General features: G+C 41.1%; 1 protein-coding gene across 1 annotated transcript; it reads right to left on the bottom strand.

Annotated features, from left to right (window-relative positions):
* Nucleotides 1-4,414: 4,414 nt before the first annotated feature.
* Nucleotides 4,415-12,783, bottom strand: AK3 (adenylate kinase 3). The gene is made up of 5 exons (XM_042454337.1): nt 12,465-12,783; nt 10,138-10,257; nt 8,231-8,403; nt 6,620-6,738; nt 4,415-4,848 (listed from the first exon to the last, which is right to left on the bottom strand). The coding sequence occupies exons 1-5, from the start codon at nt 12,616-12,618 to the stop codon at nt 4,749-4,751; spliced, it is 666 nt and encodes a 221-aa protein (XP_042310271.1). The 5' UTR covers nt 12,619-12,783; the 3' UTR covers nt 4,415-4,748.
* Nucleotides 12,784-12,954: the final 171 nt, after the last annotated feature.

The following is a 12,954-nucleotide window of genomic DNA, read 5'->3' as shown; positions in this document are numbered from 1 at the left end:
ATAATTTAGATAAATTTGCATAATTTATTTTTGTATCTTAATTTGGAATGTGTGACATCATTGACTTGGGAAGGGGGAGAACTGAGATTCATAAAATAATGTAAGGCAGTAAGCATGTCAGGTTAGAGAACAACAGAGAGAGGACTCAAGAGCTGCACTGAAACATAACTTGTCCTTCTTTACATGTTCAACAGTGCTTTTAAATGAAAGCTTGCATAACAAACTCTGATAGCCATAGGCTGTTCTAGAGGCCATCTTTTACATTCTTCAGTTCTGTAGCTTCTGTATCCCTTTTTTAGTATCCTGTACAGTCCTCTAGATTATTGAAGCTGCAAAACAGTGGGGCACAAAAGCAGGTCTTCTTTCCACTTTGTTCTGTCTAGTCTGGAACATAGTGTATTCTAATCCAGGAACTAGAGCAAACAAAGGCCTGCACCAGAGGAAGCGTCTGGTGATACAAACAAGGTAACAAGTTAATCTGGAAAGGACTACACAACAAGTAATGGAATATAGTACCTTCAAAAGTAACTTTCCCAACTCTACCTCTGACTTTTAGTCAAGCTCTGTTCTCGACAGGACACTGACTGGCCTTACTGGTATGACCATAATGGTGTTTTTATATTCTGCCTTGCATATTATTCTACTTATAGTTTTATACAGTTAACTTTAACAAGTACCCAACAAAGTTTTCTCAATAAGTACAAGCAGCATCTGGGACAAGGCAGGCAACTTGCAAATCATGCAGTTTGTGGAGCATAAAGCCACCCTTTTTTGTCCTTTGCGTTGACTGTTCCAATATCAAATTTTGTGAAATTTGGATTTCATTTTAAAATCATGGTTGGTCTGAGGTTTCAGGTTCGTGCAGCAGCTGACAGGATTTGTAAGGTCCAATTTTGCTATTAGAATTCTGGCTCATGTGTCACATGCGCTTGGGATATTTGTGAAAAAGGTATTGTCCTAAACCTGAATGTCCATTAAAATCAGTATTTTAAATACTTGTCTTCATGGTTGTTACCTGGGAACCATTTCACACACCATGCAAAGGCAAATTAGCATTTCTTGTCAAGCATACTCAAAACAGCCTAAACTGTCAGAGCTTCCTAGCAAGTATATATGTAAACTATGGCCTGTTACAGACTGCCAAAATAAAGCTGCTTCGGGTCTCTTTGGAGGTATGCTGTTTAAATGATGCATGCATCCTAAGAATCCGGAAGTTGCACCAAAGCTGCACCCCAGTGCTTAGGAATGGAGTGTGGCTTTGGCGCGACCTCTGGACTCTTAGGACCCATGCATGATTTAAATAGCATACCTCCAAAGAGACCCGAAGCAGCTTTATTTTGGCAGTCTGTAACAGGCCTATAAGATCTGTAAAGCAACAAACACCTTTCTATTGCATACAGTTTTATATTATATTTTTAACTTAAATACACTGACTTGGAGTGTGGTGGAGTCTCCTCCTTTGGAGGTTTTTAAATAGAAGCTGGATGGTTGTCTGTCAGGGGTTTGATTGTGTATTCCTGCATGGCAGGGAGTTGAACTGGATGGCCCTTGAGATATCTTCCAACTAAGATTATGTGAAATCGGGACCTTTATTTAAATCAGGATCATACTTAAATGATGAATAGCCAAGTGCCAAAAATATTGTGGTTTTCTTCTAACACTACAGAATCAGTAGAGAAGATCAGACCAAATCTGATGTTGAAAGGGCAGCCATGTGTGTTTTATTGTCATGGCTGACTCATTCATGGATAAAGGGAATGGGGTGGGAACTCAGTTTTACAAGAAATGAATTATAAATCATTCTATACCTTCTCCTGACTTTTCTCATTGTTTTTTCTTATTTGAAGCAATGTTTTCAGGTTGGCTCAATTTTAACAAGGTTAGTGGATGGGGAGAAAACTGTATAAATCAACAAAGCACAGTGGCAAAGGTGTGACAAGGGAAGAGAAGGGTGCTTATCTTGTGTAAAAATACAGTCTGCCTACTCACCCCATAGATTAATACAATGTATGATTATTTTGACTCAGTTCGCACAGTGAGAACTAGGAATAGAGAACTTGGAATAGGGATTTCACAGTGTTATTCAAACAAGGATTTTAGCTATTTGTGTGGGAGCAAAGGAACAAGTACCCAAATTTCCCAAGGTCCTTGTGGTTAGTTTACAGGATGCATAGCTTGGGGAACAATAAAAAAATCTAAATAAGGGACATCTGAATGCTAAAATAGTCTCGCTTTGCAAAACTAAAAATGACCAGAATTTACACAATTTCTGTTACTTCTGATTTCTGAAAATAAAATGGGGGTGCCTAAAACAAGTTAGAACAGGATATATACTGTTTTAGAGGAGATTAGCAGCCCCAGGAGACACATACAAGTTCTATCACTGCTATATTGTAGCTATAGGAAGAGTGAATCTGCTACAAGGTAAGCTCTGTATTGTGTTACTCAATAACATTACTTTGCATGAGATATTTTCAGACTACTATGTTTTTGTTCTGAGTTACTGAACTGCATGTCCAAACTGCTGGAATACAATATATCCATGCCACCTGCTGAATCCACCCGCATATTTGAGTATTCGTCTGCCTGTTTTGATTACGTTTTAAAGATTGTTCAGAGTATGTTTGCTTTCTGCTGTACCATCCGTTTTGCATTCTTGGCAGTTATTTCATGGGAATGGTTTTCTACAGCTGGCATCTAGCCCAGAGCTGAATTTGTCGTCTGCAAACTCCACTCTGGCTGCAGAACTGTTGAACATCTGTATGGTCTTGAATTATTATTTTCTGGAGATATTTTGATCAAGATGTATACCTGAACAAGATGGGACTTTCATCTCTGACCTCACTCAGCTCCAGACACAGAAGCAGCATGGTGAACGTCATCTGAAACTAAAGCTGATGAACAGTTACACCCAGTTCAGAGAACTTTGCTCACAGAAATAAACATATTCATCATGGTAGAAAGACATGATTTCAGTTATGAAAATGAGTTATGTGGATGCTTTGATTTGTTGAACAGGAAAGGTTTTAAGTGGTCCAGTAACACTGCAGTCTCAAAGTGTTTGTACGGGAAGGGTGTTCTGAAATCTAACCTATGGAGTCCTTAACGAGGCACACTGTTTTGTAACATTGTTAAAGAAGCAGATACTCATAGCCTTAAAAGGATAAAACTTAGCTTCACAGTCTGTTTGTGAGTTTTGGAAAATGAAATATAACTAGCTCTTAATAAAATGTACTTTTGCTATAATACATCTTTCATTTAATATCAGAACTTTTGATAGGTCAAGAACTTTTTCAAACCATGGGCTTAACAAAACATATTCTAATGTAACCATCCCATTTAGGAGGGGATCAACCAATTGCTTCTGCATCCACATTCAGCTGTCTTTAGCAGGCTCAGAGCAACATCCTGTGTGGCTTGACCTCTGGAAGAGGAGCATCACTAGGGCGTGAGGGGGTACAGGCTAATCTGGGTGACACCCTAAAGTGGTGGTGTGTGACACCACTCTTCCTCAAATGTCTGCCTTTTGGCCGAAATGGGTTGTGGTTTTTGCCCATGTCCATTTAAAGCCTTAGAGCTCTCAGCAGAAGGGAAGACATGAGTGGGGTGAGGCTCAGTAGGCAGAGACAGGAGAGGCCAATAGGTGGCTTATAAAAATTGTTAATATTCTTTAAAAGCATCACATCTTACAAATGTTCACTTTAATCAGATGAAACTATGAAAATATAAATACATATAGGTTGTGCATGTGATACTGTAATCCTAAAATAAAATTTTAATTCTCCTAGTTGTTTATATCATTACTATTGCCATTACATTCAGTGATATACAGGACTTAAGATTTATAAGTAACATTAGTATAAAAAGCATTACTAAGGATTCTGTAGGGTGTGCTATGGGAGATGGTCTATGGGGGCAGATGACACTAACTCTAGTGACACCACTGCTCTGGAAATTAATCTAAAGAAATATTTGGCTCAAAACTACTATAGAAGAGAACCTTATAGTGACCTTACTATCTGCTGAATTAAAATACATTGGTCCTCCAGATGATTTGGGCTTCACTCCCACAATTCCTGCCTGTTGGTTGGCTAGGGCTTCTGGGAGTTGAAGGGCAAAACAAGGACTAAATGTTGGGAACCACTGGCATACAGTAAGAGCAGGAAACATGTAGTCCCCCAGATGTTGATGAATTATTACTATTTCTCACCAGGTTTTCTGAGCTTTTTGGGATTAGGACTCCCAACAACATATGGAGGGATGCTAGGTTCCTCTCTGATGTGGAGTTTATTGCCATAATAACTGAAAACGCCCACACTTTTACATGTTTGAGAGGTAGGTGAAGTAGAAAGCAAAGTTTTTAAAATCTTCAATACTTAATTATTACTTCATTAATGGCCATTGAAGGCAATAAGACACTTGAGTTGGATTTTATTGAAAAATCAGTACAATATTAAATTAATTTTACAAAATTCAGGTACAGCTAATACAAAAATAACACTTGACAGTCAATCAGCCTATCAGAACAGGAACACTAGATTATGGCACAGAAGTAAAATGTGGTCATTCAGTTAGCTATTTATTAGCATGGTGCATTGTTTTGTTAAAAAAGAAGACACCCTCACCCAATCTTCATGATTCTGGTAATCGTTAAAAAATATAATTTCTTGAAGCTTAGCCATATGCCAGTAGCTTCTGTTTCTCAGTACAGTAATAATGCTTGCTTCAGTGATACTGGCAGCTTCACTCTAACCGATGTCAGGCAACTTCGTTCGAAGGAAACTATGGACATGTGGCCAGATCTTGTTGGTTTCTGTTCCAGCAAAAGATTTTAGCACCCCTTTCTGGCTACAAAGGAGATAAGAGATAAGTTAGTTACATTTCTTTATGGACAGTTCTCACTCTTCCAAGTCTTGGAGATCTTGGTGGGGCACTAGGAAGAGTGCCTCCCTAGCCATAGGAGCTCAAAGACAGGAGACAACTAAAATTGGGATGTTATGACCAATGCAAATTATGCAACCTTTCATAAATTTACAAACACATATTTACATAAGCCTGCCAAAAATTACATGAAAGGGCACATCTCTCAGATTTTTCATTTCTCCCCTTCCACTAGACATGCTAAAATCTCTTTTCCTACAAGAATGGATGCAAGCTTCAGGAAAAGAGATTCCACCTCAACATTAGGAGGAGTTTCCTGAAAGTAAGGGCTCTTCAACAGTGGAACACACTCCTTTGGAGAGTGGTGGAGTCTCCCTCCTTGGAGGTCTTTAAACAGAGGCTGGATGGCCATCTGTCGGGGATGCTTGATTGAGAGTTCCTGCATGGCAGAATGTGGTTGGACTGGATGGCCCTTGTGGTCTCTTCCAACCCTACGATTCTATGATTTTACATTTCCAATATTTTCAAACCTATATCTGTAAGCATGACATCAAGGCAGATTTGAATTTCTCTTTTTAAAAAAATCGGAGTGACTATTCACAATGCTGAGTTTTGTATCAGAATTCCACACCTGACACATTTGAAGAAGCAGTCCAGCTCTGCTAATGTAGAACCAAGTAGATTTGGGATAAGCTTGATAAATTGGGATAAAATGCTAAAACAGTAACAGAATTAAGAATTACATGACCTCATGCAGTACATATATAGGTCAGTACATAAAGATTGAGAAGGAGGACCACACAGCAAGTTGGAGAAAGAATCTTTCCAGGACTGCCTTCAGTAGCTCTAATGTATTGAGTGCTATTTTGGGGAAATGGCTTAAATTGAGTACATAATACATCGACGCAGCTGCTATTGTTTTAGAACATGAGTGGAGGACTTGTGAACTTTTATATGTTTCTGACTGGTGTTCTACCTGACCACTGGTGATGCTAGTTGGGGTGGGAGTTGAAGTCCACGTCCAACAACATCCAGAGGCCACAGGTTGTCCATCCCTGTATTATAACAACATATTTTATAAAGCAGATGGGATGGAATAAGATGCCTCTTTATCCCATTTATCAAGTTGCAGTTTAGCTGCTGCTACCCAAATCACTGGTCCAAAACACTGCAAAAACAATTCAGTTTGACACTGCTTGAACTGCCCTGGCTCAATCCTGGGAATCGTACTTTATTCTGGCACAGAGTTCTCTGACAAAGTAGGCTAAATGGCTCAAGTGCCAGCATATAGGCAATTTGTTAGCTGCTGCTACCCCTCTCACAGAGCCTGGCTCTGAAGTCCCACAGAGTCAGCCATTCAGAAAGCAGCCAAATCACAGCGGGCTGTTGTCACCTCCACTTCATGCTCCTTGGAGTGGTGCCGAGCAGGGGTTGATCAGTAAGGCCTCTAGGTGTAGCAGTTTACCACCAATTACAGTACTGTATACTATATTGCACCAGCCAATTGTATCAAGGAAAAGAACACCAGATCTTTGAATGGTTGGGGTTCAGGGGAGATGGGTGCAAAAAAAGCCAAAGGAGGGTGGTTGGAGCCACACACATCTTGCAGACCACACTTTACCCATGGCTGCTGTAGAATATGAGTTGCAGCCCTAAGCAACTGTGGGAAGTTTTAAAATAAAAATGCTAGAGAGAAGGATGCATCCTGAAACATATATAATAAAAAAAAGTTACTTACCGATAATATTCAAGAACCGGTCTGGTTTCTGCTTCATAAGATTTCAACCTCTTCATAACAGTTTCTGGTTTATCATCGTCACGTTGAATGAGAGGCTCTCCTGTATCATCATCCATACCCTGAGTATAGTGAAGGCACACACATAATGCAATTTCCCTATCCATTCTCATTGTGAAAGACATTGCTTTGGCCCATTCTGCGAATTTTTGTTCCAAAATGGAAATTATGTCCCCAGAAATCACTAGTAGAAAGTATCTTGCCCTCTAAATATAATTCCCCCAAAGCCTTTTTTATGTCCCCCAAAAGACTCTTTTTTTTTTAAGAAACAGGAAGAGATTGACAGTTTTTAAGAAACAGAAAGAGACTGGCTGATCATATTTGTTCATCTCTGACACACACACACACACACAGAGTGAGCAGGGAGTACTAGGGCAAATCACACACTCTCAGCCTCAAGAAAAGGCAATGGTAAACCTCCTCTGAACAAATCTTGCCAAGAAAACACCATGAACCCAGCCTTAGGGTCACCACAAGTTAGAAACTACTTGAAGGCACACAACAACAACATAAGTGTGACAGATCCTCTCTTGCTTATTCAGACACCAACCCTTTTATCACTCTTTCCCACACAATCTTTAAACCACTCCCTGAGTGTAGTAACTGTAGGCCTAAAGTGATTAAAATGCTAGACAAATTAAATATGATTTCTATAATTTGCATGACTGTCCATAAACATTTAAAGCAACAATGCTCTGGAAGACATGTAAAAATGGAACAAAAGGAAGGATTTATTTCACAGCACAATGTTCAAACATCAAGCAAATAAACTGTATTTATTTATCAGTCTGTATATCAGAATATGTCTGATTCTCTCCCATGAACTTCTAACTCAGTTTTCACTACCCCCTCAGCTTCAAACTAAATCCCAGTTTTGATCTCCTTGTCTCCAGCTGGCCATTGAACAGTCACGCCTCTCCTTTTATATTCTCCCTCCTTTGTCCCTTCCCCTTCCTCAGTATTCCAAGAGCTGCAATTGTCTGGCCCCACGCAAGCCGGTCAAGCTGTCTCAACCATCTACCATAAATTATATATTGCTTTATGTTCCCAAGTAATACAAATCTCAACCTTGATCGTTCTCCACCATCAGCCTCCCAACTTCAGCAGAAGTCTATTCTACTCTCAGTCATGCCCAACTGAAAATAAAATTATTTAATCTGTGCACTGTTCAGTTTATGATACCATCATTGCAATGAACACTAGATGTCTGCAGAAGATAGTCTAATCCATATGTTCAGTACACTGTTTTGACTAGTCAGTGGGAGAAAGACTTGTTTCACTAGCGGTACTTTAGATATATGAGAGCCAGTCTGGTGTAGTGGTTTGAGTATTGGACTATGACTCAGGGTTCAATTCCCCGCTCGAGCATAAAAACCCACCGGGTGACCCTGGGCAAGTCACACTTTCTCAGCTTCAGAGGATGGCAATGATAAACTCCCTCTGAAGACACTTGTCCAAGAAAACACTATAGCAGGTTTGCCTTAGGGTCGCCATTAGTAAAAAAAATGACTTGGAGGCAAACAACAACAAACACTAGAGATAGACATTACTTACAGGAACTTTGGGAGGGTTGAAGTCCAGGTTATAGACCCTCCCACTAGCAGAATGGATCCAGCGTGCAGTTAGGCGTTGTTGGATAGTCTCAAAAGGCACATCCAAGTCAATCACAGTGTCTATTGAGCATACTTTGTCAAGAGCTTCAGCTTGTGGAACAGTCCTGGGGAAGCCTGGAAAGAAAGAAAAATGGCCTGATTGTAACAACAACAACAATAATTGGGGTGGAAACTTCTGCAGTCCTCCAGTTGGATTACAGATCTCATCAGCTCTAGCCAGCATAATCAATGATGAGACATTCTATGTGCTTAAAAAGATGGAATCTTCTCACAATGGCACTGTTTTCCCCTGTACAAATCTACAAGTAATATCAAACTGCATTATTTCTACAGTGTGGATGTACTCTTAGTCTATTCACTTCTTTTCAGTTACTGATAAATAGGGGAAGTTGTCAGCATTATTATAATTGCTATTATTTTCTGTCAGTCATAATCAAAGATGTCTTAGTAAGTACAGTGAAAAAAGCTTCACTGATGTGGCAAACCAGTCTGAAATTAACTTTTCATTGCAGATGCAGGCTCAGGTGTTTGTGCATGATGGTAATGACAACCATCATGACTCAGCAGAGGCATCATTATAGGTAGTAGGCAATTTAACCTGGGTTTGGCCAGTGTGACTGCAGGTGAGAGTTGAATGTTCCTCCCTATAAACATAATTCTTTACCACTATATAATGTGACAGTGTAAGTTTACCAGGCTGACTGAACTGGAGTCAAGAAGGAGTTCTGAACTGTAGCATCCATACTGCCATGGAGGAAAAACAAGTTTTTCTTTTCTCTACGTTGCTTGCCTTCTAGACCAATGATTCTCAAACTTAGGTTCTCCAGAAGTTTTGGATTTCAGCTGCCAGAATTCCTGACTGTTGGCCAAGTTGGATGAGGATTCTGTGAGATGAAGTCTAAAACAATTGAAAGAACAAGGCTTGGGAACCACTGTCCTAGACTATCTCATCCTGACCTCATCCTGTTCAGGAAGACGTACATATCCTCAAAAGTTTCTTTTCCAAAAGTCCAGCTCAATAAATAACAGGTTTGGGAAATATCACATCATTCGTAATTTAATAAAGCTGTAGTTGTGTAAATATCTGAATTTTTTGTCTTCCTTCCCATGCTTTAGTAAATCTCTCTTGTAGCCTAGGATGAGGATTCCAGAACCAGTTAGGAAACACTGAAATCAATGGGAACCAATCCAAAGCCCATATACTTGGAACAAACTCTCACTGATAGAATATGACCAACCAAGACAATGAATCTTTCTTGAGAGCGACAGAATCTTCTCTGTTTTTAAGAACTGGATTTGTTGAATGGGATTTGCAACAGTACCTTACCTATACCCATTTGAAAATAGGCCATATTGAACAACATAGCGAGACAAAATCTCAGCCATCTGCAGTCCAGCAAGACAATTCCCCCTTCTAGCCCCCTATCATTTTTTATGAAAAACTAACAAACACACACAATGGTCCCCACAGTGGCAAATCGGCATTGAAAAAAGTCACAGAGGCATCCTGCATCTCATTTTTCTACTCCAAATGCCAAAAGTGGATGTTTAACCACTTTTGGTTTTATTTTCCCATGCCAGCCACCCCATTTTGGAGGCCAGTGCAACCCACAATGGGCCTGAGACTAGAAAACATGCCCAATCTGTTATAAATCAAGCGTGAAGATTCTAGATAGTTTTTTTAAAAAAGCTTCCTAGAATGTTTCCCTGCCTGTTTTCTCTGCCTTTAATGAACTTTCTGTTGTTGTTGTGTGCCTTCAAGTCATTTCCAGCTTACAGCGACCCTATCACAAGGCACTGTCAAAGGACCACTGTTGGCTGAATATGGAGATGCAATAGAAGACTCACCATCCAGTAGCAAGTGGTTCTGCTCTAGAGTTTTCAGCTCACGTAGCATCAGCTGCGTCATAATATCATCAGGAATCAATCGCCCTTGATCAATGTATGACTTAGCAAGTACTCCAATTTCTAAGGAAGGGAAGAAACAAAAAAGCCTCTGGAGAATCCTACATGGAACTATACAACTCTCAAAAACACCCTGGTTGTTTATGAATTGTTTGCTTTTCACTCAACTTTTCACTTTCATATTAAGAGGCAGAGAGAAGTCAGGGAAGAGGAGTTACAAGGCCTTGGCTGTAGAAGAGAAGAAATGCATAGCGGTGAGGATACAATTTGTGATAGTCTCAGAGCTTGGAAAAGTGACCTTTTTGACCAAACCAGCCAGCAAACACTGGAATCCCCCAGTATACATGGTACTTTTTTTTGGAGAGAAATACAGCTTATTTGGAATTGTTCCACTGAACTCCATAGGACTTGGCTTCCAAATCCTCGGATGCAAGTCAGATGCAAAGAAGTCCTTAGGCTTTGTTTTTATACTTGGACATTTCAAGGAGAGCCCAGCCAGCACACAAAAGAACCCACACTTCTGCAAACAGCATAACATTGCTTCATTTCTGCCTTTTTCACTGTCTGCTTCTCCCACTCCATCCACAGTTGCTATCATCCTATTCCCCATTCTAAACTCCTTCAACAATTACTGTACCTTAGGACCAGTACTGTAGCAATACATTTTTGAAATCCAGAAGCTCACTGCGATTGCTTAATATACTCTCTAAATTACACCATGCGCCGAGAGCAGCAAAGAGGAATCAGTACATGCCAGGCTTCTAAGTGGCAGGGAAAGAGAATGTTTAACTTGGGGAACTTCTGAGTGTTGCAATGTGTGCTTAAACCAGCTAGACGCTTCTGATTCAACACCGCAGGATAAGTTAACAAGGTAAGGAAGCAACCGTCCAAGAGGACATTGTACAACCTCACACTCAAGTCTCAAAATGCTGGAACACTACGTCAGCCCTCCACATTTGTGGCTTTGACTTTAGTGAATCTGATCATTTGCAGATTTAACTGATGTGTTCTCTCTAGGAATCTCAAAGTCATCCAGTGTGACTCTAGTGGAAGTTGATCATAGATGCACACTGGAGGATCTAGAGATTCCTAGAGAAAACCTTTCTCTAAGCATTTTTAAGTCCCCCAGAGTGATTCTATGGTCGGTTTCTGGCTGATGATGACCATGGAGTTGCGCTGTAGGACCTAGAGATTCCTAGAGAGGTGTTCTCTCAGGTTAAAAAAAATAGATTGTTTGTTTTATTTGCAGTTTTTCCACTTTCATGAGGGTCCTGCACCCCTAACCCCAGCGAATATGGAGGACCCAATGTACTTCTGCAGCACATGGACAAAACAGACTGCAAGGCAAGGATGGCTAACTGTGGTCTTTCAAATGTTTCTTGAATGCAACTCCCATTACCATCCACCAGCACTTGCTGTCTCAGGAGTTTCCTTTCTGCAGAGCAGCAAGCCTATAAAATGTGGCTTTGAGGGCTCTAATCTGCACTGCAGATATAAACCAGTTTGACACCACATTAACTGCCCTGGCTCAGTGCTACAGAATTTTTGGATTTGTAGTTTGTTGTGACAGCAGAGTTCTCTCACAGAGAAGGCTAAATATCTCACAAAATTACAAATCCAAGAATTACATAGCATTGAGATGTAGCAGCTAAAGCGGTTTCAAACTGCATTATTTCTGCAATGCAGATTAGACCAAAATCACAGAGAAAATGTTTGGACAAGATTTTCCCCTTTAGGCTGCAATTCCCTTCAGCTTTAACTGGCATACGAGATGATGGAAAAGCATGCTCCAACATTTCCCCCAAGCCAAGAAAAGAAAAGTGGAGCCATAGATTCAAATCTGGCCACCTGGTGCCAGCAGGAGAGTCAAGCTCCATATTGATGAAGAATAGTTCATTCCTCCTATTAGCCAAGGATGCTGACTGGAATTTCAAAAGTAGCAGATGTTTGCAAGCCACAAGGACACAAAGAAACAAGGAGGGATATTGGGTAAGAGGCCTTCAGTACTTACATTACTAAAATGATGTGGCAATGGAAGCCAATGTACAAATGCACCCAAGAGTTGAACACTGGAGGCAGGAAGCACAACGAACTCCAACTCCCAGAATGCCATAGCCTTCAGCCAGACAAAGAGTTAAAGCGGTGCCAAAGTGGGTTATGTCTCCAGTGTGGATGCAGCCTCAGCTTGAGCAGGGGGCATGGCCCTTTCCATGTGGGTTGGGGGTTTTGTCCCTGGGGTCCTCCTCCATTTGGGGGCCTCCCCTCCTTACCTGTCCTCTTGTTCATGTTCTCCCGGAGGAGGTCTCCGCTGGAGAGATGCTGGAGGGCGAAGTGCTTGACGATGCGGGAGGAGATGGTGCCCTTCCCGGAGCCCGGGGGCCCCATGATCACCGCCCGGAGCAGCTGCACAGCCCCAGGCCCCATGGTCCAGCTTCCTTGCAGCCTCCTTCTCTTCCTCCTCTCCTGCTGCAGCCCAAGATCCGCCTCTCCAGGCCACAGGGCCAGCCCAGCCCTCCTCCTCCCCCAGAATAAAAGCCTCTCCCACTCTTTAGCAGCAGGGATCCCCAAACTGGGCTCTTTAAAGGGTTTTGGACTTCAGCCCCCACGATCCCAGGCCATTGGCCCACGTGGCTGAGGCTTCTGGGAGATGAAGTCCAAAATCTCTCTTAAAGGACACAGTTTGGGGACCACTGCTCTAAAGGGAGGGCATTCAATAAAAATGGAGGATGTGACCCAATAAGGCTTAAGCTCAATATACAT

This window comes from Sceloporus undulatus, chromosome 2, assembly GCF_019175285.1.
Source record: "Sceloporus undulatus isolate JIND9_A2432 ecotype Alabama chromosome 2, SceUnd_v1.1, whole genome shotgun sequence".
Classification (NCBI taxonomy): domain Eukaryota; kingdom Metazoa; phylum Chordata; class Lepidosauria; order Squamata; family Phrynosomatidae; genus Sceloporus; species Sceloporus undulatus.
Note: the sequence above shows the minus strand (reverse complement) of the source record. Positions and strands in the feature narration are given on the sequence as shown.

Bases quoted from the DNA above. Each gene is read 5' to 3' on its own strand.
- AK3 (XM_042454337.1), bottom strand. From the start codon at position 12,618: ATGGGGCCTGGGGCTGTGCAGCTGCTCCGGGCGGTGATCATGGGGCCC. The intron at 10,258-12,464 runs GTAAGGAGGGGA...TCCCTTCCTTAG, and splicing joins GAACATGAACAAGAGGACAG to AAATTGGAGTACTTGCTAAG. The intron at 8,404-10,137 runs GTGAGTCTTCTA...CTTTCTTTCCAG, and splicing joins GAACCACTTGCTACTGGATG to GCTTCCCCAGGACTGTTCCA.